We start from the raw sequence: 25143 nt of genomic DNA on the forward strand, positions 1-25143 counted from the left end.
AATAGCAATCATAGACATTAATGTTATTCTCAATCATTACACATAAATGAAAAGCAATCAGCGTAAAAAGCATTCACCTACCACTTGGTCACTGTCAAAAAGTTCAATAACAACATTAGGTGGGTTTTGGGCTACTGTCTGTGGGTCCCCATAGATCTCAATTTCATTAAATATGAGAGTTTGGTCCCATGTAGGATTTAGAGTTGAATGAATGATCTCAGTTGTTTTGCTTTGATGAAGGAAGGAAACGTGAGCATATGGGTCTGAAATATCATACAAAGATTAAAAACATAGTGTTACAAACAAAACTCCATAAGGCACACAGCACAATTTTATCAAATATAATGTTATTTTTCTTTCGTCATTACCAGCTCTATAAGCCATTCTATGTAAAACAAAAGCCCACACACGCACATAATTTACCTTTAATAGAGCAAATTCCATTGGATTACTAAACATTTTCAATTATACAAGTCTCAATTAATAGTAATAAATGAAATTGATAAACCAGCTTGCAAAGCAGAAAGAGAACCTGAAAACTAAAGTGAAACACTGGCTATACAAATCTCAAATACGGTCCATAGAAACATTTTTGTTGCTGTTGTCTCCATTGATACACAACTGTGCAGCCTCATAAATAATACAAAGAAATAATTCTAGTTCTGACTAGTTGCCAGACAGCAAATGCTCCCAGGCTATATTGCTCAGATCAAGCTTTAGTTTCAAACATGCTTATTTATAGCAACCTCTTCTTGTGAAACAGCTGAATGATTAAAGTGGTCTAGCCCCAGTGTTTGGCAGGTCTTTAAATCATCAAGAGCTCTATACAAGGTATCTGATGATGGTCATTAACATTTCCTGTACAAATTACAATTACTAAGAACTAGGGGCTATTGTAAAGGTTATCTTTAGGTCAGTTTCAACAGCTTCTGGCTAGGTACCTGATCAGAGTTTTACAAAATTTGGCTAACTCTTCAAACTAGCTTTAGAGGAAAATAAAATGTAGATCTGCTAGTTTATGTGTGACTGCATATTAATTCTACATATGCAAATTAGTGGCATTTACTATTGTTTCTTTGTATTGCTTTGAAGTGCTGTGCATTGAAGTAAGACCAAATACACACAGGCAGCTGTACAAAAAACACCTAATTGCAGAAAACAGCACTAAAATATCTATAGGTTTCTATCTTCTGTAACAAATTAACACATGCATTACACTTAATTATTAATGAAAACAGGGGTAAAAAGAAGGTTGCAAATGGAGGTTGATGGTGAAAGAAAATTCTGAGCTGCCCAGTTCATCTAGATCTTTGGCTGAACTTATTTAAAATGTAAAACCATACGCTTACAGAATCTAATTTCAATTTGCACTCTGATTTCCCTGTGGAATTTTAATTCTAATTAGCAAAAGTTAAATACTTGGTAACCTGAGTATTGAATTAGCTTGACTGCAAAGATGCCAAATGGATACAACACTGTTGGAATACCTAAAAGGTGGAAATTAAAGGGCAACAGGTACACTTGCATAAACAAACAAAAGCCATGCTTATTAGGAAGGCACAGTGTAGTTTTCTACAAGGTCATCCCAGTGCTAATGAATATAAAATACTGAACACAGAGATGCAGTTGGTGACATAGCAGCCATCCAGCTTTCTTCATCCTTGTTTTTATGCAAGCTTCCTTTAGGACAGTTTAGGAACTGTACATAGGCTTTGGTTAGAAGGAGAAACTAAGGCATAGGGAAGGGATGGGTCATGGAATTCAGACCTGTGTTCCCATTCCCATTTCCATAATGGAAATTCATTGGCAGCAGCAGGTGCTGCATATTCAGAGCTCTTCTTTTTGTTACAGTTTAGGGTACTAACCAAATCTGGATCATATGTAATGCAGCTGAGATTTCCTTTATGGTATAGTTTCAGCAGCACAGACCTTATGGATTTAAGATATTTTATAGCTAAATCAAGATACTAGCTCGTTGCAGAATTGGGTTTTCTGCACCAGCAGGATTTTTCCATACCTGAAAAACTGTCTTTGTCCAAAGCCATGAGGTTTCTTGCCTGGTAGACGTAACAGCGAAGATGGTAAGTATATACTCCTGTATCAAATAAATAAAGAGTACAACTGCATTATACATGCTTCTTTTCTGTAATGAAGATACCCTGAGTTTATAAAAACGCCTTACTCATTTTAACTCAAGCACAAAGACTGTAGTAACATTTCTCCTTTTTTTTTTTCTACTGACAAGTGTACTAATACCAGCGAGCTAGCACCTGAGAACTTTTGTTCCAGCACAACTTAAAGCAGAAATGAAAAAAAACCCAAACCAAACACTAATGTAAGAGTTGTCCAAACCCAGGACAGCATGTGGTTAAGTTACTACAGGTTTTCTTTAAATGATGTCAGCCTTTCCTTGGGAAAATCTAAGCTGCTCATAGCCTCAATGAGTTGAAAACTCTGAACTCTGGCAGGAAAAGGTGCCATTTTTCTCCTATTGTGTTCATTATTAAAAAGAAACCATAATAATCTTCCTCAGCTTCTGAAAAACAAGATTTAAGATCTAGGCACCCATTCCCAGCAGGGAGACCAAGTTCTGCAGAGTCCAAACAAAGACAAGCCTTAGCAGTGGATTGGCTTGGCTTCTATTCTTGTTAACTAACAAACACTGGTGGCTCCCATCTCAGTGTCCCTGCTTTTGTGAATCCCATTACAGTGATTCCAAGGCATTTAAAGCCAATCCAGGTTGGCAAAGTTACAGTTTTGTTCACTTTGCCAACTCAACTACATGGTCTTACTGCTTCCTCTGATCGGGCATTTATCTGACCCTGAATTGAGCTGGTTAAGTGAGCTAAACCAGCAAAAAATTAACCATTCATAAATCTTCTCTGCTGGCTTAACTCCCTGTATTGTTATGGAGGTACCTTAATGCTAAAAATGCTTCATTTGAGAAAGCCTAAAATTCAGGTACTGCAATAGTTAGCTTTAGAATTCCTGTCCAGTACAGGTTTTAAAAATGTCTGCATGACAGTGGGCTGGAATACTGAAATGACTAACTGAAATTTTTCTTTCAGCAGCCTAAATAGGGCCCAGTTAAGGACTAGACAGTAATGGTAACAGAAGGTAAGCCTAGATGTGAGCCACAAATAACAACAATTCTGTTTGAGACCAGGAAGAAATGGACATGATTTTTAATAGGAATTGTTAAAGAACCTACTGTCAAAGTAGCAGGAAACAAGTGGTGTGTTGGCACCAAACACCTTTGTTGCTGACTCCTTGTTTTTTTCTGAACTCTTCCCTTCTCCATCATCAACACTATTGTCTGCTCCCTGAAGTTATATACAGAAAAAAAAGTTACTCAGTATTTACAAATATAGAAGGAACTTGATTAAAGTCGACTGTGTGTGGGAATATATTGGTTTCAGTCTCTCCTCTAGGACAAGAAGAAATTTACTTTCCTGAGTAAACGTACTTTAAAAGGTATTTAGTCATGTCCAAAGGTAATTTCTTGATGTCACTGAAACTGTGCAGAAATCAGATCCAGTCATTTAAGCTTACTATCCAAAATGTCTTTATCCTAGCAATAGTCCAGGAAATACAGTCAGAAAAGAAACTGAAATAGGAATTTTTAAACTCTGTGGAAACAAATTAAGTGGGGAAAGAAAATGCTATGGGTGAATCATGGATTGCCATTTGGTGCAAAAAAGAGAAACAAACCAAGAAAAAAAGTGCAAAATTTTGTTAATGTTATACAATCAGAATCATTATTTTAGAAAAACAACGTAGCCTTCTCATTATTTGCTCCAGTTTGCATTTTGGTAAATAGAACTTATCTATGAAGCTGTTTTAACCTGAAAACTTGAGGAATAATTACATTCTGGTCATCTATTTATGACATATGGTGTTCTGGCTTCTCCAGCACTTTGCTATCCTTTCCTGTGTTTGGTTGTTTATATATACAAATATTAATCAGGAACAGCTATCTCAGTGCCTGTTGTTTCTTGTGTTGATGCTAATACATCTAAATTCTGCGTGTGAAAAAGCTCAAGCTACCTTGTCACTTTACTTCACAGGAGGCTCATGTAGTAATTTGGCCTTTTGCGCTAAACCTCATGTAATACTAAAATTTATTGAAAAATAAAGTAATAAGCGTGTTATGCAGGAGTTTCTACTATGACTTTAATGGTTCCTTTCAGATTCTAAACCATTTAAACAATATAAACTGTACTAGTTTCTCAGTTATATAGCAGTCAAACAATTCAGGGACTAAAATAGCTGATACACATAATTGTTTATTTACTGTAAGTTAACGTATTGAACTTTATAAGACTTTTTTGATACTCTGTTGCTTACCAAAGCACCTTCAAGTTTAAAGATAGCTGCTGCACCATGTGTCTCTGAGGGAGCCATTTTTCGTCTCCATCGTCTTCGACGGAAAGTATCAGAACTGCGTTGTTTCCAGTGAAATTTCCAACCAATCAAGGAAGCGTATTCCCATCCTTCTTGATCTTCATATGATGGCATTCCCTGGAAGACATAAATCTGTATTATTCACAGTGGTGGTGTCCTGGTTTTGGCTGGGATATAGTAGTTTTTCTTTCCAGCAGCTGGTGCAATGCTGTGTTTCGGTTTGAGAATAATGCTGATAATGTATTTTAGTTGTTGCTAAGTAGTGCTTACCCTAAGTCTAAGACTTTTCAATCTCTCATGCTCTGCCACTGAGGAAGGGCACAAGAAGCTGGGAGGGAGACAGCCAGGACAGCTGACTCAAACTATCTAAAGGGATATTCCATCCCATAGCACGTCATGCCCAGCGTATAAACTGGGGGGAGTTACCTGGAAGGGACTGGTCACTGCTTGGGTATCAGTCAGTGGGTGGTGAACAACTGTTTTGTGCTGCACTTTTTTACTTTTGGGGAGGGGGCAAGGTTTATTCCTTCCTCTCTATTTCCTTTTATTATTATTGTTGTTATTATTATTATTGCACTACTATTACTACATTTTACTTTTACTTCAATTATTAAACTGTTCTTATCTCAACCCATGGGTTTTTACATTTTTTGTTACAGTTCTCCTCCCCATCCCACAGTGGGAGGGAGTGAGTGGGTGGCTGCATGGTACTTAGTTGCCAGTTGGGGTTAAACCACAACAGAGTCCTTTTATAAATGTAATGAAAACACTCAGCACTTGGTCTGGCAGGCATAATCCCCTTATAAACCAAAGCTGGAAACATCAATTTACAAAAAGATGAAGAAAAGGAATATAATGAAAACATGCAGCCTCTGACTGCATCTCTCTTCTGCTTACCCTTCCTGCTGTTACTGGTTGAATTGGATCCCTCTTACGTTTCCGCACCAGTCTTCGTCGTCGATGTGTATGGTACATTTTCTCTGCAGCAACCCATGACTTTGGTTTAGTGTCCGGAGGAATAGTAATTCCATATTCCCATCCTGAAATTGATTATTGGTACATTTTAGAAACACAAGCAAGACAGAAAAAGAAAAACCTGACTTTGCTAAAAACCAAAACCAAATACTGTTACTAATCCACATTTTACAGGCCTGCTCCTAACCACTGGACTGCATTAACTTTGGCCTTCGGAAAAACATTTTTGAAACTTATTTAAAGTAAGGATAGGCTCTATTTCCAGGCACACTGTTTATACATGGAGTTTTCCCAACTGGAACCTCTCATCCATTGTTGTTTGCATTAGCCCTTCTTTGTTTATTTTTTTTTATTTTCAAGGCTTTTGTCTCAAAATTGTCATCTGCTGCTGCAGCTAAGACCAATGTACAGTTTCTTAGAATATGTGATTTTCTCTCTAGTAGGCACTTATAAATGAATTTATTACATAGACTGTTCAGAAGACTGGTCCTTTTTGACCCAAGAAAGGCTCAATGAGTGAGTTTGATGGAACACTGTTTAAAATGGAAATAGAAAAAGATGCCAACAGAGAACACTTTCCAAATGTAATTTTATCTGATTCCTTAAGCGACTGTTATCCAAATATTTCCTTGACGTTCTTCCATAGGGCAACCACTGTTATGCTCAGGACATTGTTACAGTCTTGACATGTGCCCTCCTTCAGCATAGACTATGACAGATTGTCAGATAATCAGCAAATAATCAGCAGATAAACAGTAAATCTTACCATGCTCATCCACTGCTCTATTTAAATCAGATTTCCAAGCATCATCTTCCCACATCCACCCAAGAGGACATGTGAACTCACGTGGCGGTGGAGCTTTTTCTCCATTCTTTTATGTAGGCAAAACATAACAGTTCTGTGCATTAATAGATTAAATACAGAATCATAAAATCATAGAATAGTTAGGGTTGGAAAGGACCTTAAGATCCAACCCCCCTGCCATGGGCAGGGACACCTCATGTCACCCAAGGCTCTGTACAGCCTGGACTTGAACACCACAGGGATGGAGCATTCACAGCTTCCCTGGGCAACCCATTCCAGTGCCTGTGTAGCAAATCCTGGAACTCCTTCTCTTAAACCTCCACTTATCCAGTGAAAAGTAAGATTCTCACCACATCTGTGTAACTTTCTTCAGCTGCTTTCCATTCCCCTCCAGGATAGCGACTCTCATTTTCATATACTTCATCAGTAAATTCAGTATGACCAGCATCAGCTTCAGTTAACAAACTGCAAATTCAAAGCAAATACATTATTAAACCAAATGCATTTTAGTTAGCTACAGAGAACATATAGAAACAAAGTACAGAATGTGCACACATGCTGCAATTCTGTACTGTCCATGTTTGTGAAGTTCTATTTATTAACAGAGTACAGTGTACCCCTCATCTATATGATGGCTACTTATTTCCCTACAATGTCTGCCTAAAATTGAAGCAACTCCTGTAGTAGTAAGCAATAGGAGGAATATTACTCATATAATCAGTGACTAGTAGGAGTATTTTAACTGCTGTGTTATTCAGGATATGATTTCAACAATTATTCTTAGAAAAAAACAAAAAAAAAAAAGAAATCACATATTTAAGTGTAGGAAAACCCAGACTGCACACAAGATTTATATGCGTATCTGAGTTTTGTATATCTAGCTATGACCTAAAATTTGGCAATGTACTTCATTTTTTTTTCCCTTTATGCTGTTGACAAGACAAGCAATCAGTTGGCTAATATTTTTCTAACTTGTAAGTAAAAGAAATAAGAGAACATTAAATCAAATAGAATAGCCTTGATTTCCATTTACTGGGATTCAGAAAGCACGAAAGTCTGTTCTAAAATGCCATCTGCTGGTCAAATAGAGCCACGCAGATTATTTTTCAATAAAAGATGCAACATTTATGCATTTTAACAGTAGCATTTGTTTCATTATCTGAGAAAATATCTTCGTGTCTCTTATTGCTTTTCTTCATTCCATACTACTCATTGTAATAAAAACTATGCATTGAATATGAAAATAACAAACTGATACTGTTTTAAAATGGATCAAATAATAGCACATATTTTTCTGCACAGTTTTTCTATAACAAAAGTCTGGTATTATTTTTTTTACCACCAGAACACACACATAATTTAGAATAGGCTGAACCTGTTAAGAAAAGAGAAAACAATCTCTTTCTCATACTGGCTTTTGTTTATGAAACTAATAATTTACCCAGTGTGGTTTAAAGTGTGGCAACACAAATAGCTAAACTCTCAGGAGGTGAAAACCTCTGACAGAGCAAGACTGAACCTGCTAGAGCTGGGGGAGGATTAACACCTCAGGAATTCAGTCTGCCAGGAGAGGAATTATCATATGGCAAGCACCACAACCTCAGGCTCTGAAAACAACCATTGTCTTGAGTCAGTTTTAGAAATAACCTGTGACAGTTTCCCTCATTAAACAATGGAACTTCTCAACATTTAGTGAAATAAATACAAAAAACATCCACTGTATGTGAATGACCATGCAAATCCTGTAATGGTGTTATTTTACTTTTTTAAAAGGTTATTAACTAGCTTTGATTATTGGCTGGTTTTTGGTGTCCTAGAACCTAGAATCTTAAAACCTCTTTCTCAGCCAAGAAAACAGATAAGAGCTTTCTGCTCCACACTCTGAGATTAAACTCTTTTATTCCTGCCTTAAACTCCTTTAGTCCTGACATAAAATAAAAAATATCTGACCTTCTCTCAGGAACAACCATCCATTCTCCTTCCCACTCCCAGCCCTTTGGGGGTAGAAAGTACTCTCTTTTCAGCTTGATTTTTCCTGTGACATCTGAAAACTTGTGGCGACCAACGAGTCCTGAGGTACCCCATTTTCCAAAAAGAAGAGCCTGATTTTCATACTGTTTGAGAAGACAGAAGAAGTCACGACTTTTGGAATAACTAAAAGCTTTTAGGAAGGGAGAAGAAAAACAGACAAACAAACAAAGACATTTATATATCTGTTTAAACTGAAACATTCTACTGTTCCTTCCCCTTCTCTGAAATTAAGTACTCCTTTCCCACATTACTCTGCAATGTAACCATTAATTTATTTCTTCTTTTTCATCTATGCTGTCTGGCAAACAATAATTCTACTGCTAAACAAAACTGTCTTAGTTGAATGCCTCTATACAACGACAGGCAAACTTCCTCCAAATTAAAGCTTTGTTAAGCAAAATTCAATTACATTATTCAAATGAGTTTCTTCTGTTCCCTAAATGTATGATCCTCTCATTCTTTTCCATCTCAAATCTCTTCTTTACAATCTCTTCTTTCATAACGTGTAAAACTGATTCATAGTCTTATCATGGAAGCTACTGGGAGCATAATTCTAATGTCAGCCCAGTTGATACAGTATATTTCCTGTTATGCTAATGGGATTATTTGTAATTTATGATGGTCTTAAGTTTTCTGCTCTTATTCTTGTAAAATTGTGGGACTGACATTTGAAGAGCAAAAAATAAAATATTCAACAGCTTCTTTATACTTAAATAATGGCTTTAAACATTCATTGTCTATTTTAAGTGACCTATGACAGTCCTACTAAACATTAAAGCATAGAGGCAATAGCGATACAAGCCTCTGTAAAAATGTCTTCTTTCATTAGCTATTATGATGATACTGGATTATATGCAGCATTAGGTGATGTAGCATATAGAAGCCATCTGATGCTCACCATTATCATTCAAAATCTCTATTATACACTTGGGACTATTTCAAGCATTTTATTCCAAAGTTGTTAAATCTTACCATTGAAACGTTATTGTATTACGGCCTTTTGTCAGCAAAATCTACTGGGTTTGACCCGTTTTTCTTAGAATCATAGAATAGCTAGGGTTGGAAAGGACCTTAAGACCATCTAGTTCCAGCCCCCCTGCTATGGGGAGGGACTAACTAACTATGTCACCCAAGGCTCTGTCCAACCTGGCCTTGAACACCGCCAGGGATGGAGCATTCACAGCTTCCTTGGGAAGTTTACTGTTTTGTAACAGTAAATTTTCTACTGCTACAAAAGAACCATTATTAAGCAAAACCACTTGTAACCAGTACCATTTGTAGAAGTGAAGAAGCAATTAAAATATAATGGTTATTCACATGCCAAAACATAATAGTCTAGATCCCAATCTTAATTACACTGATAAAAATCTAAAAGAAATGCCTTTGAAATCATTGGTGTTAACCAGATTTTCACCTGATTAACCAGTTCAGAATCTGCTCTGCTGAAGTTCATCTGGTAGGCACAATGGAGTTGATCTTAATTGCCTTGAATGGGGTCTAATTGTTTTGGTATAATAAATACTACTCCCCCTTTCTGCCCAGCATGCAAAAATAAATATATCAAAAGAGCTCCAATTTCATTGAATTCCTAGCACATCCAGGTTTAAAGCAAGAAAGCAATGATGGACATACCATTTCTGCAAAAACACTGAATGTTCCCTCTGCAAAGCTATTGAACTTCTTTTCAACTGCACTGAGCCCAAGCCAAATGTTAATTCGCAACTCCACAGGCATTTTGACATCTTTGGTCTTGTCCTGTGGGTACTGGCATAGGAACAAAAAAGTTACTTTTTGTTATGTTATGCAGGTATTGCAGCTTTCGGTGAAATATAAACAATAAACTAGAGATATGAATAACATGATTTATGACATTATTATTTATCTCTTCCTGTACTGCATTTCCTCAAAAGCCAGTAAAATAGTTCAGGAAGGAAACATTCTTTAAATGATAACTGCCTAGGGCATGTAAAAACCAAACACAGTAACAGTAGCATTGCCCCTGTTCCTGTGTACTCTCTCCCAAGTTTTACCCAGCAGGGAGTTTTTAGTTATGACCAAACTTTAAACTTCAGTGTGGATGTTAGTGTTTCTCATCAGGAGACCCTGGAAATGGAGAGGTTAGTCAGAATGGTTCACTAAATGTAGAAGTAATGCATCAGAACATGCATGATAAGGAAGCTTGCATGAAGAACATGATATAGACTTGTCTGCATTGAATCAATGTAACTACCAGTACCCTGGCAAACTCTAAATGCTACTGTTTTACAGTCAGATTGTTTTTTTTTTTCTGCTTAAGTTTAGTCCAATTGAAGACAATACAAACTTAAATGGAAAAAGACATTCCTATTCATGAGTAAGATTCAATGCAGAGAGATATACTACAGAACTTTTGGGTGTAAACATGCTCTGTATTACATGCAGTAAGCCATCCAAACCTTTTAATAGGCTTTTAGAACTTCTCTTACACTATTTCTTATAAAAGTCTCCATCCATGTCCAACCCCTCCCCTAACCACCAACCCCAGTAACACTTTAGAAGTCATATCATGATTGTGAGCTCTTTGATGGAAGTCTCAGGTTCTGATTCTGTTTCTAACTGGCCTATGATGAACTTGACGTTACAATTTGTGATATTGTGAAGAAGCTATATGCGTTTGGTTTTTAATCTGTCCTGAGTTTTGACACCTCACTGGTCATAGTTTGTTTGCATGTTTCATGCTCATGTCAGAAGGAATCACAGTTTAGGGAGTTAATTAATATTTAAGGGGGGAGAGGGGGGGAATAGTACCTTTAAGAAGATTGTTTGGGTCTTTCCACAATATTTACCAGATGATTCAGGGCTTGTTGTGGAATAAAGTACTTGGTATGCAGGAACACGAGCATAAGCCAGTCTTTTCTCCCCTCGGATCATCCATATGATTACATCAGGCATACTATTTTGTGGCTGTAGATTATTTGTGGGGAAAAGAAAGTTAAAACCAGTAATTAATAGACGCTAAACTAGTCTAATGCTTAAGATAACAGAAACATAAATTAGGATTTATGTTGAAAGATTTATCACATAGAATCAATAATTAACATGGATTTATGAGAGAAAATTGTTTTACTTGCAAGTAATACAATATATAGTTTTGAAATAACCATTGAAATACCACTGAGACTGTTGGAAAGCAAATAAATTCTATTAAAAAAAAAAACAGTTCTTCTATCTCTTTCTGATTTTTCTAGACACATTTTGTATCTTAGTTCCTATGTGATGACTAAAGTGACTTATCCCAAATGCTAATGTTTTGGATTGACCTGCTACATATTTAAGTGCTCGTAGTGCTTCCATGTTAGGGGTAGATAACCATAAGCCTTTTAGCAGAAGGCAGAAACAGCCTACTATCTTTTTGCACCTTTGTGCACACCCTTTTATGTGAGGTGCAAGTCTGCCAAATTAATTGCTCTCTTTTTTTTTTTTTTTCAATTGGTCACTTTTCAAAGCAGAAGTGACAAAGGGAAAATGAACCTTGTGAAAGCCAATTCTGAGATAACCAAGATAAATAAAAACTGAAGATACTGCTGGAAATTTTAAAAAACACCCAAACAACATAGAAACAGATTTAACTCTGTTGGAAGTCAATTAATATGGGTAAAAAGCTGCAGAAGTACAACATATACTCTGCAGCCCCTGAACCAGCCCGGTGACTTGCAATTCTGGAAGAAAGGAAAGTACCGTCACTTTAAACTGAATGGAGTCTATTCTACAATTCACAGAGTGGTTATTTCCCAACATGCATTCACTGACAACTAACACACTAAAACAATATATTTGTGTAAATCCTAATTACAGAGAAGAACATGTTTACTTTCAAAGCATCTAAAATTACTGTTCTAAGGAGAGTGGATATTGTCTGATCAGCAGTGAACATTACACTAGTTTGTGTCAAATAGCTACTTCTAAACCAGTATTGTTTAGTACTAACCTCTTCACTCAGTTGTATTAATCTATCCAACCAATCCTCAATTTCTGTCAGAGTGGCTTTCACATCAGTAGCTTCATTTCTCATCCTTCCTGCTGCTTCTCCAATCTGTTTGAGAGACCTCAGACGCAGTTTTTCAATCTGAGTGTCAAGGACTGTAATATTAGATCTGCCTTCTATGAGGGGAAATGGTTTACTGAAAATAGAATATTTATTATGGTTAATAATCTAAGTGGATTTTATTTAGCCACACACTAAACACAGTTATGCATACAGTGGCATACAGATTGGGTGCTATTATTTCCTGTGATTAAAAACCACCAGAATACTGCTATAGCATCTCTTTCTTTCCACCTGACAAAGCGTTTACAGTAAGCAAGGGAAAGGCTACACTCACACAACAAGCACCAGTGTAGAATAGCTTGAAGTATATGCTTTAATCTAACTGCTGCTAACCAAACCAAGCAAAACACCTTTCCCTATACATTCAAAATAGAAAATTATTGTCTGAGAATGTTCACCTGAAAGATGAAATTACTGCCTTCAGAACAAGTTAGGTTGCTTTCCGTCACTGGAAACTGTAAATTCTCAGAAATTCAATATACAAATATGGCTTGTGTCTATGACTAGAGTTATCTAACCCTCTGGCATGAAAATGTCAAAGAACTCTTAAAAGAAATCCATGACATGGAACTTCTGAGTCACCAGAGGGCAGAATAACTCTTCAAAGGAACAAAAAAGTCCTATAGCATCACAGCAGAGCCCAGGAAAATCAAGCTTTTCTGAGTTTGGTGAGTGTTTGAGGAAAAGGCAACTTTTCAAAGATCAATGACTAAGGCTAAAGGGATAGCCCTTTGAGTTTATTGAGAGGTCTTTAATATGACACTAAAAAGAAAAAAAAAATAATCCCTAAACACTGCCTATTTTGAAAAGACTGATTCTTCTCTGACCTATTTTTAATGACAAGCAATGCAATTCTAAGGGCTTTGATTCTGCAAGACCTTGATACTGACTTATACCTTCACTACATTTAGTTCTACTAAGCTAAACGAAGTGCCACCTGCCCTGGGTGCAAGTACTTACACATGAACCAAATGTACCAGATCAGAACTTCCAGAAAGTCACCTTATTTTAGGTTTAAATAGTACACTGAAAACTCTCTCAAACTCCTAACTCATTTGAACTTTAGCATGACAAGGAATATTGGTTTAGGAATTCAATAAAGGGAATTACGTCTTTGACAGAGGTTTTAGAAGTCTGCTAAAAAAAAACCATAAGGAGAATTGTATCCTATTGATCCTATGAACAACAGAAAGCTCATTTTGTGGACATACCTAGGTGCTATTGCTCAGTAATTGTTCAGTAATAATATATTTTACAAAATTACAAACAATTAATAACTGCAGATGTATGTCAGGAGGATGAGCTGAGATAATTGATACAAACCCTGAAGTTCCGACACTCACTAGATGGCTCCATGCGACTATCGCCCTTCACCTCTTGCTTTCCTGAAGTATGCCTGTTCTTTCCACTTTCTTCCAGATCACAGCAGGTATTCTATCAAATTACTACTTTATATTTTGACATAATCTTTCTATCATGTAATTCTTTGCTAGTATACACTGATCTCCACTATTAGCTTTTCCCTTTGTTCACATTCATATTAGCTCTACAGCTTGATAATTTTGTTCTCTCATTTCATGTTCCCTGTTATTTCCTCTAAACGATAATAACTGCTTTCTCATTTTCCTTTTCCTGTGCAGTTTCACTACCCACCTGTTTAATGTTTTTCAAGCATCGCTCCCCAGCTTGATGTTTCCTTTTATTAATGTCTTTTTCTCATATGATCCCTTCCTCTCTATTTAGAATTTATTCTCCTTTAGAAGCCTAAGTGCTTACTCCTATCACCTTCTCTGAACATTCCCACACGTACAGACATGCTGATTAAGAGCTTATTCCAAAATATAATCTTAATGGCCCTTAAGCTCTAAATAGCTTAGATTTTTTTTTTTTTTCTGGGTTTATCAGTAAATTACAAAATTTCTTCCCTCTTCAGTTTCAGAAATAACATTGGGCAAACAAAAGATACACAAGGGATTCTAAAGAGGGCAAGATGGTAGAAAAGCAGCAGAGATTCACAATTTGACATTTTCAGAGCAGTCCTGCCTTAGATTTTTTTCAAGACATGCTGCTTTATTACTGTCAGTGACTAAGACAAGGGAGAATTGCAAAACTAGACAGGAGACTTCATTGGCAATATCCATGATGTTTTATTACTTTCAGAGACTTCTAGAATTCCAGTGCTCAGGCTAATCAGTTTTATTGTCCTTAGGATTTGTTTTCTGACTTAGCAAAGGCAATAGAAAACATTCTGAGCAGGCCTAGAATGATAACATGAGATAAAAGGGTACTTTTACCTTATATCTTCTGTAAGTTCATCAATTAGCTTCAACCACATCTCCGCTAATAGGTTTTCAGAAATTTTAGCCTGCATTCCTGATTTTAAGGCGGCTAAGTTGGATTGCTGAGGAATTTAAAAGAAAAGGATTTGCATTGAAAAGCTTCAATTATGGTATATATGGTCAATATCAGTTTCAAGACTTTAACTTACTTATTTGGATGTATAAAGACCAAATAAAAAAAGACTCAGATTCTCAAATTTGATTCATATTTAACAGCACTATTCCCATGCTCTTTTTCAATGTATTTAATAATACATGATATTGCTCCTAGCTTCCAAAGCAAATAACAGCTCTTCAAACTTAACACGCCCCTAACCAATACTGAGTACTCTTCCTCCCTGTGGGAATTCCCTGCAGATTCAAGCAGGAGTGTTGGGCCTTGCCTGAATACAGACCTACGAATAGCAGTGCCATTTGTTACACTGAACTATGTTTAATTTTTGAATAGTAAAAAAAGGAGGGAAAAGTTTTCAGAAAACTGTTTCAAATTTTGTGAAAAAGTCACTTTTTTATTACACCTCTAAGTGAAAAAAGTAAATATGAAAAGCATATCAGCAAAAGAAAGATCTTAAGTGTCTTACCAGTCTTTCAGCCATGTTTAGGATTACATTCACAGGGTCTAATCTATGACTTATATCCTCCCAAAAGGAAGTCAGTGTAACAACTGGCTTTGTGTTTGCCCATGGCAAGTAGTAATAATAATTACCTGGTGTGAAACATTTGTACGTTAGAGTTAGAATTCATGTCAGGAATACATACTGTATACTGCACAAATTGCTGTATTTATTTCATTTATGTACAATTTATTAAGAACAAGCTACTCCAAGCCTGTCACAGAATTTTTCAGCCAGTGCAGTGTCTGTTAGATGGTAAAATTTTACTTCAAATTGTTTCAAAATCCAATGGACCTTTTCAATAAAATATCTGCTAACATGTTCATTATTTTTCCCCTTACTTATCAATGTAGATAACATATTAATAAGTGTATATCAGAAATAAAATATTCAAATACTTATTTTTCAGAGTAAACCTGATTACTTCACTTGATACACAGATCCCCTGCCCCCCACTTCTTACTGTTTGCAGTTTATAAAAAAGTTATAGCCAAAATATATTTTCCTGTGATTTAGCTAGGCTGTTTTCTTCTAGACTGCCCATCACTTGGATTAAAAACAGGTTTTTATTTTATTCTAAATTAGCATGTTCAAAGCATATTTTTCCTATTTAATCCTTAGTTTTTAGATACCTTTTTTACTTGCTAATTTTCCTGTGCACATCTAGCACACAGACAAAAGATTTCACTGAATTCTGTGGAAATATCTTTAATAACCTCAGTAGGCTTTGCAGCATGTATTCCATAAATCAAACTTCATCTCAAAATCTGTGAAGAGCCACATGACTTTTCTGTCATGTTTTTCAATAATTTTTAGTACAGTGAGGGCTGTCATTCCAAAGCTACAAAACAGCACCTCAAAATTTTACATCATTATATCCCCATACCAGTAGCATCCTTACCATCAAAAACAGCACGACTGTACTGAGTTGTTGATGCCAAAGGTTTACAGGTAGTATCAAACTTGTTGCCATAGTTACCAATGCTAACTTCAAACTGGATAGGCTCACCGGTGTCTTGCAGCATGGTAGCAGAATGAAACACAGCAGCCAAGCAGAACTTTCGTCTGCGCTGGTATTTCTACAAGAAGAAACTTTTTAGCTGTATTTCAATATTTGTTAAACAGGATCCACAACTAGAGCAAACAACAGCAATTTCTAAATGGAAATAAAAATGTTATTAGTTTTACTACTGTGGTGAGAAGCAACCAAAAAGATATGTAAATAATAAATTACTGTATTTGAGATTATAAAAATGTTTCAAATTAATATTTCATGCTAAAAGGGTATGACATTTTTGTAGCCACATTATCAATAATCACCTCTCTCAATTCTGAGATTCAACTCAATTGTTTCAGTTTTAGTAACTTAGATCATTCTCCAAAAATAACCAGCCAAGGCACATCTCCATTACCAACACTGACAATAGAACAAGGAGTTACCTCAACAACCAGTAAGTCATCATTAGGAATCATCTCTAACTTTTTGTTGTTAACAGGTTTGCTTTCAAGTATTGTAGACAGTTCAACCAGAATTCTCCCTCTGTAAGCAACTCCTTCTCCCTGCAACATAATCACACATTGAATGCAATTTTATATATTTCTCCTAAAGTAGCATGCTTTTCCTTAGTTACACATTATTCTGGCTTCACTTCAGTGTTCTCAAAACTTCAGAGGCATGGATGTACATATTTGAACGAATGAAACAGAGCAGTTAGCTTTAATGAATGGTAGAAATGAAAAAAATGTATATTTACAAAACCAAGGAAATAAGAAATACAAATGCATGCAGAGATACAGATAATGAAAACCATCAAAATCACTCCTGCCCCTTCAAAAACACCTTTAAAACATAACCCAATGAGAATGGAAAATATTATCATACTTCCTTCTTAATAATAAATAAAAAATATTATTCAAAATAAAAAGACCAAAAGGAGTGCAATGTGAAACAAAAAACTCCAAATATTAATTTGTTAAAACCAATTTGGTTTAATCCTTTAATTAAAAACAATGAGTAAAGAAACTGACCTTTCCAAAGTTTAATTCATCATATGGGTCTGGGAATCCAGTGTATTCTCTTGGACTTCCATAAAAGTTTAGGTAACAAGGCCCAAATGTTGGTAAAAAGCCAACTTCAGCTTCTCCAGTGTTTGCTAACAGAAAACATAACCAATATATCTTTGCTAATTACCATTCAGAGCCAGAAAAACATCAGGACAATTGTTAGGTATTAGTTAGTTATTAGTAAAGTAAGAACACTTTATTCCCTGGGTATACTATATAAAGTAATTACAGCAATGACTGTACTTGTTCCTAACTTCCTTCTTCGCTGTACAATAATTACTACATACTACTTCATGCAGTAAAAAACCCACAGAATAAACAGAACTTCTGCCCCACTCCAAGTATCAGGTTTTTATTTATGTGAAAGAGTAATACACTCTATGTTAACAGAAAACAGATTTTCTAGAAACAAATGAAACCGAGTAGAACATTTGCAATCATTTAAATACATAGGCCATTGTTTTAGCTAAACAGTTACAAAAAAGATACACACCATAGTGGGAAAAGCCCTAGTGCTTACCACAGTTAATACTACTGTTTTAATTTTTAGTGTAATTTTTCTGTGGTTGTTCTTCAGAGTAAAACACAGACTACTGCAAACTCTAATCATAACTGCCACAGTGCACTGTTTCTCACAAACTCCTTTTTCAGTAAGCTAAAATTCATACAAGACAAAGTCTGCAAACTCAGTTAATTCTTAGTTCATTCCAATTACAGTAAGTTCTAATTTGTATATTATTCTTATTCCACGACTAACAAATTAAAATTTCCCAAAGTCTTAATCTAGCTAAAAAATATTAATAAGGATTTAGATATTTTTGTCAGTTTTAATAGCTAAGCTAGAAAACTGCACACCAAAGCTATTCTTTATTTTCCAATATTTAAGATATCTAAGAACTTGAAAACTCACTGTCATAATTTTGTATTTTTCAACAGTGTTTTGGTTTTTACCAAAAATATATAGAGAGGTAAGCCTCAGTTACATTACTGCTGTTATCTTTTGGGTTTGCATTCATGCCTGGCAAATTTATTAGATGAATGGGATTCTGAAAAGCTCATTCTAGAGCCAAATGAAATTTATACTTAAGGGATTTAATTGTTCTTTCAGTAATAATCAAACACATGCCAACATTACTGATTGGCAAATTTGATGAGTAGTGCAAAGAAAATTAGAACATGGTAAGCAACATACATGCAGAAAAATACTGTGTAGTTTGGGGCAAACAGGAAAGATTCTATATTCTTTTCCTTCTTGTATCTTAGCTTTTGAATTTGAACAAATGATCCTGGTATAAAAAAGGAGAAGAGAATCAGGTTCTAAACCTTGCAACAGATACCACTCACAGTGATCTGTGGCACAAAGAATGATGCATCTATCATAGGAAAGGACTGCCGAGATAAGGAAGTGAAAATGAAGGGTTATGCCTTGCATGACTTGGCCACTGTGACCACTGAGTGACACAAATGGATAATACAAATTATGTGATGTGTTGAGGTCATTTCCTGTCAAGAGGAAGTCATATAAAGTCTGCAAAATATAAAGATTTGCAGTTCTCTATTTTGCATTTGGATACTTTCACATCCTTACATCTGAATCAGATACAGAGAAAAAAATTGAATGGAAAATCATTCAGATTCTTGATGGAATACTGTGATTTTTTTAGAAAAGTCTAACACTGAACTGCTCATGCTGGATCTCAATATGACTAAATTTAAGGTACAGATGTGTGTTGAATTAATATATTCACAACTTACTGCTGCTAATAAATTGAACAGAATATGAATTTGAAAATGAAACAAACAAAACCCAAGCAAAAAAAAAAGCCCTCCCAAACCTGGAGTAAAAATAATATCTTTTGTAGGCTTTCTTTACATTTAAAATGAAATTGTTAACATTTAGAAGATAATCATGTATTTCAGAAAGTAATTCTGAAAAATTCTTTCAGCTTTTGACTTAATATTACTTTATTAAGATAGTATTTATGCAGATGAATTTTTTTTTACCTTTCAAATGCACTCCAATTGTATTTATTTCTTACTACATAAATATTACCACAATGTCTTTCAAAACTGGATGTCAACCTAGACAGGTATGAAAAAAGCTGTCTCTGCAGGCTTTAACAGAATCAGATTTTATTTTTTAGACTTAATTTATATAGCTAGCTAAGCATAAGCAAAACAGCATTAATTATTTTAGGTAGTTATTTACTTCTGCAGGGCTCTGAAGCTGCAAATATAGTTGCAGTCTCATAGCTAAATTAAAAATCGCAAGCCATTGTTAGACGAAGCACTTAATAATTAAAGCAACTGCATGCTCAACTCTAAACACAGCTTGAAGCACCAGCCAAACAGAAATATTTTCAAACCAGTTCCAGTGCCAAAACTGTTTTATACAATTAGTTACGTTTGATACTTTTTAATTGTAGTGGTGAAGTCTTTCACAGAAGTAATTATTAAAAAACGCTTTTTAAGATGATGGGTTTTCTTAGATAAGACTTCTCAGTTTGGGCAATGGAAAGTAAAATCAGTAGCAGACAAAGTTATAAACCTTCATATGATGAAGCCCCTGTTCCCGAAGGTGAAAATTCTATATTATGAAAAGAAAAGAAGTTACATAACAAGTGACAATAGCATTTTAAAAACAAGTACAACACAAAGCAATCTGCTTTTAAAATAAAGTTGAAGGCTCAAGAAAAAATAAAGTTCATGTGGGCTACAATCTTGCTTCCTGATTAAAATATGAAGGTATCACTTCCTGTACAAATTCCAAAAGAAAAAAAGGAAACAGGTAGCTGACAAAACATATTGTTTTACTGCTTCTGTTTCAGCTCTGCCTAGCTCTCCTCCCCACAAAATTAAACTCTGTTTAAAAAAATATTTTAAAATCTCAAGAACATTTAAGAAAACCACTATATTTCAGGGCCCATTAGAATGTCTTCATCTACTGAAGACCATAGATTACTTCAATTTCCCAATCCTTTAGAAGTCAGAACAGGCTTCAGGCACGGCACTGACCTCAAGAGAAGATAATTTGTGACTTTACATGGAAATGACTATTTCAATGTCAGTACCCCAGTATGGAGAGAATCCAAGTGAGATTTGGTCAGTTACTGAGTGTCTGGGTTTGAAGTATAAATGAGCTGTGACTCAGCAGCAGTTCAAGTTACACACTTACGTGGGCAGCAGTGATCTCCCTAGAATTTTCCCTAGCCCAACCCTTCTGTCTTTGATTTCCCACTGCCTTTTCTGTAACCCTTTCTTTTGCCCCTGGATGTGTGGAGGGTATATGAAAAGGGTATATGAAAAGAATGTTTGCACAAAATCTTACTTCAACTGCAGTACTTCTAAGAGGACTGGGTTATACACTTGAAGTTATGTGACTGTTCAATCTGATAAGTTGAACACTTGGCTCAAGCCACTACAGGATTGGAGCCACAACTCCTGATGCAGCTATCAACTTAGGGACAAACTGGTATGTTTCACACATGTACATATCATATAGATTTAATAAACACAACAGGAAAAAAAGAAATTTATATTCTTATTGTGGCAATGGTGTAAACAGTTTTGAGCCAGTGTCCTTCAACTTAGTGTAGACAGATAAATAAATGATAAGCATGTTTAGCCAGGGACTTTACAATTCTATATGGACAACTAACATGCCGTACTATGTTAATTAGAAACAATTTCTGGCAAATTAATGCAGAATCCTTGTCATGGAGCTGGCCCAATTGTATGAATAAAAAGAAGAATAGTTCATAGATATAAATCACAAAGAAATAAGAAATAATCATAATATTATATTAGACCATAAATGCAACAGGTTTTTTTTCCCCCCAGTTTATCCCAAAGCCTTCGCAAAACAAATGCTTTTTATAATATTGTAAGGAAAAGTTTTACCACAAAGGTATTGTCCATTGGGGACAACATTTTAGGAATATCATACCTGCTTAACTAAATTTTGCAGACAATGCAGTTTTCAGTTTTTATGAAATTACATATATGGTCAACTATACTGACTGAAGCAAGTAAGTTCACTGTCTGTGATCACAGAATTGCAATGAAAATTACTAAGTAATAATTTGCAGCACTCATGCAATGTGATGCAATGCCCATTTCTAGTAAGCTACTGATGACAGCAGAGACTGATTTAAGTTCCCGAACATTTGAACACAGCCTAGTAGTATACAGGAAATGAGCAGGTGGTTCTAGAGTGTTCCTGTAGGCTAACTACTCAGGAACATTCTCCAGCTTCTAAGATATCTTTCCAGAGAAAGAACAGACATGCTCAGAGGGTGGCAAAAGAAGTCTTGTCTACTAGTGCCCAATGAATTTATGAAACAGTGACTCCGGATTGGTTTTAAATTAAATGTCTTATTAAGTGTCTTGATAAATTTGTCTATCTTACTCATGACATCACATAGTTTTCTGAATTTGGGAAAGAACTCACAGACTTAATTAATTCCTTAACGTTATATATATAACAAAATACTGAATATTGAATTAGTCACTGCTGTTTTCAAGATGATGGAAAATTTCAATACTTTACTTTGAAAAGTTCAAAAGTATATTTTCTAGGAGCATTGTTTTGAAAATTCCAGAAACAAATAATCTTGCTGCCACAGAACTGAGAAAATATAGGAAAATATACTTTCTTACAGCACTGAACTTTGCTATTCCTCCCAACGCAAGAGAAGATAATGTTATGTACTGCTCAATTACCTTCAATTTCTCGTCCAGTAGAAGCAATTTTTGAGAGACTCAAATATGTTGTTCCTACTACATCATTTTTTGTAAGACGATCCCTAAAAAGAAAAAAGGAGAGATTTTATTTAAATATAATACTGGTCATCCTATGTAGAAGCAAGATACCAGTACACACATTTTATAGCACCTGGAATGCTTTAGTATTACGAACACAGATGTGATTGCTTAGTTACAAATGTGGGCTGTATCATGAAGTCACTTGACTCTCACATCACTGCACAAAATTAACAATATTCTAATGTTACATTAGCCAGGTCTCTTGTGAAGAAATCATGAAGGAAAATACTAAACTCTTGCTTAAATAGTGTCATAGACTGAAAACTACCCGACATCCGTAGAACCAGACTTTTCTTCACTTAATATGGTTTACCTTGTCTACGACTTTTATTAAAATTCATGACTCACCAGTCAACAACTGCAAGTTTTATTTTCTCACACACAGAGGGAAACTGAAACGAAAACAATTGAAATAAAATAACCCATTACTTATTTCACCTCTGTAATGTTAATTCCCTGAGTTCCAAAGAGATAGTTGCTTTCTACAGAAACAAGAAAAAAACCCTGACCTTTATTTGAAGATAAATAATTTGATTCCACTCTGGATTAGCATTTTTCTCAATTATATTTGTGCAAACCTGCAAAAAAATAAGATCAAATATATAGCACATCAAACAGATTAAAAAAAGCATATACTAGCTATGATTTAGGATAAATCATATTCTGTTTGGTAAGATGAGGGGTAGTAATTATGACTGGCTTACGCTGCAATAAGCCATTAGTTTTCAGTTGTTAAATACTGCTAAACCAGTCTGTATATGCAACATTAATCACTATTGGAAGGAAAAGAAAATTTTGAAACAGCTTTTAAACCGGAGACTGGAGTTACCCTACTTGTTAGCTCCACTGGCTACAATTCGATTGAATTATTAGAGCTTGTTATTCCCACTAGCTACAATTTAATGTGTTCTCACACTACCACGGACCTCTTGTATCACAGCACAGAAATGAGATGAAGGAATTATTTGGTCACAGTGTGCCCTATGCAGATTTTAGAGTACAATTACAGTATATTATTTGCTAGTCATGTCTAGTGAAGCTCCTTTACATTACTGGGCATGCTAACCTTACTATATAAATTAATAAAGGCTGACATTTTTTTAATTAAAAGAAAAAAAAAAACACCAAAAAAAGAAAATTGGCTAGCGATGACTATAAGTTGTGCAATTCTGCATCTGCTCTAATTTGGTATTGTAAAGAGCACACTGGTAATAAAATGTACAAATGCAATTAACCTGTCCAGAAATATTTGTATCAACAGTATTAAAAGCAATCAGAATACCTGGTGGCAAGCAATCTGGCCTTCATATGTTCATAGCATTTAGTCATACATTCCTTTTATTAGTCATCAGCTTTACACCCATTCCACTATAGCGCCTTGCAGTTTGTCCTCATTTGACAAAGTAAACCTTAAGGGCTAATGCTGTTATTTCCATATTTTCAGTATATTTAAAAATTTATCCTAGCATATGAAATCTGTTCTCAGGACTGCGATTAGAATACAAAGATTCAGATATTTACTAGATTACCTTCTTCCCAGCAAAGGAAACTTCTACAAATGGATCTACCAGGTTTTTCTTGTCTGCTTCTCCTCCAAATATTTCCTTGACAGTCTGTGAAAAAGCATCATCCACTGGAAAGGTGTCAAAGAAGAAATTAAAGTTTATGCTTTTTAATTATTATTTTATTTATTTATTCATCCTAAAAAATAAATTGTCCATAGCAATCCCACCAAAATCGACCAGATTACAAATCTAGATAAAATCTAATCTGATAAACAGAATTCTGGACAGTGTTGCTGGTAAAGATGGATAATTTCAGCTTAGAAGCAATTTTAAGAATATAAACATTTGAAACATCATAAGGAGTCCTTATGTGCTCCTGAATTCAGAGTCATATTTGTATTTTTAAAAACACTATGCATGTGCCAACACTGCCATTTGTTGTCACAGATATAGGTAATTATGCTAAGAAGGGATAAAAAGTCACCTATATTCTATCAGAAAACACAGATGGCATATAATGAAAGAGCCTTTGTCTCAGCAATATAGGGCTGACATAAGTAAAATCGCACTAAACAAATTAATGTCAAACTGCTTACAAGCTCCTCTGCCCCTTTAAGGCTGTTTATTTAAGATTACAGTGCTCAACTCATAGCTCACAGACTGCATTTAGCTTTCTGGTATACAACCAGTTCCTAGTTACTTATTTCCTGTGGCCACTCAGGAGGAGGTTGCTGGCAATACAGAACTAGCTTGGCCATCACAGCAGTGCCTGACTGATTTCAGCTGCCCTGTGGCCCTTCCCCCATTGCAAAACAGCTGCAGCTATGAGCACCTATGAAGAGTTAATGGATTGCTGGGAAAAGGAAGGTGCAGGGGATCAGCAGTCTGCTTGTCTACTAGTACCTAAACGGCCTTGGAAGAAGGCTGCAGGGAACTAGCTGCCTGATAACCTCTTGAAAGTAGGCAGGGATTGAGATGTTGACACATGCACTGTATCCTTGAGCTAGACATGCACAGAACATCCAGCTCATCTGCAGATCAACTGTATTTGAGTATTAGTTACTTGCAACTACTTGCATGTAACTTCTGTGATTGGAGAAGAGATAATGAAGATGATCCTTTCCCACTACCAGAAGCTGTATGGCCCACTCAGCAACAGATGAACGTGACTAACATAATGGGTATCACATCACATTATCCACTACAGGAATTGAGTAAACTTACTGAGCATTACCAAAGGACTTGAAATTGGCTACATAAAATGCTCAAGATGTTTTATGTTCAAGGAGTTTTTCTGAACAGCTAGCACAACTATTTCTAATAATAATCAAATGCATCAATGGACCAGTACTAAGAAGCTAGGTACTTTGTGGAATGTCCTCAGCTCTGTAGATTTTGAGGAGGAAAGTGACCCATCGAAGTGCAATTCCAGCAGGTAGTAACAGGTTGCTCTCCACATCATCACTTTCATTATCTCTTTCCCTTTTTTCAACCT

At 35.5% G+C, this 25143-nt stretch overlaps 1 protein-coding gene across 4 annotated transcripts in view; it reads right to left on the reverse strand.

Annotated features, from left to right (window-relative positions):
- Positions 1-25143, reverse strand: part of MYOF (myoferlin) — a 70087-nt gene that overhangs the window by 17255 nt on the left and 27689 nt on the right. For 3 of the 4 annotated variants that reach the window (XR_008971338.1, XM_057402336.1, XM_057402338.1), the window contains exons 12-33: positions 25015-25141; positions 23673-23776; positions 22653-22721; positions 22492-22535; positions 22042-22124; positions 19868-19906; positions 17284-17408; positions 16696-16815; positions 16157-16334; positions 15223-15347; positions 14597-14703; positions 12183-12375; positions 11003-11158; positions 9848-9979; positions 8135-8298; positions 6535-6649; positions 6146-6251; positions 5302-5444; positions 4348-4521; positions 3212-3323; positions 2018-2095; positions 82-263 (exon numbers count right to left, since the gene is read on the reverse strand). Coding sequence is in view for 3 of the 4 variants with exons in the window: in XM_057402336.1 (XP_057258319.1) it covers positions 82-263; positions 2018-2095; positions 3212-3323; positions 4348-4521; positions 5302-5444; positions 6146-6251; positions 6535-6649; positions 8135-8298; positions 9848-9979; positions 11003-11158; positions 12183-12375; positions 14597-14703; positions 15223-15347; positions 16157-16334; positions 16696-16815; positions 17284-17408; positions 19868-19906; positions 22042-22124; positions 22492-22535; positions 22653-22721; positions 23673-23776; positions 25015-25141 (2676 nt within the window). In the remaining variant the exon portion in view is untranslated. The remainder of the gene's footprint in view (positions 1-81; positions 264-2017; positions 2096-3211; positions 3324-4347; positions 4522-5301; positions 5445-6145; positions 6252-6534; positions 6650-8134; positions 8299-9847; positions 9980-11002; positions 11159-12182; positions 12376-14596; positions 14704-15222; positions 15348-16156; positions 16335-16695; positions 16816-17283; positions 17409-19867; positions 19907-22041; positions 22125-22491; positions 22536-22652; positions 22722-23672; positions 23777-25014; positions 25142-25143) is intronic. The other variant, XM_057402337.1, reaches the window with a different exon arrangement.

The sequence above is a fragment of the Pezoporus wallicus genome, unplaced genomic scaffold (genome assembly GCF_028554395.1).
Source record: "Pezoporus wallicus isolate ANWC-B61680 ecotype Strahan unplaced genomic scaffold, APGP_CSIRO_Pwel_v1 contig_6787, whole genome shotgun sequence".
NCBI lineage: Eukaryota > Metazoa > Chordata > Aves > Psittaciformes > Psittacidae > Pezoporus > Pezoporus wallicus.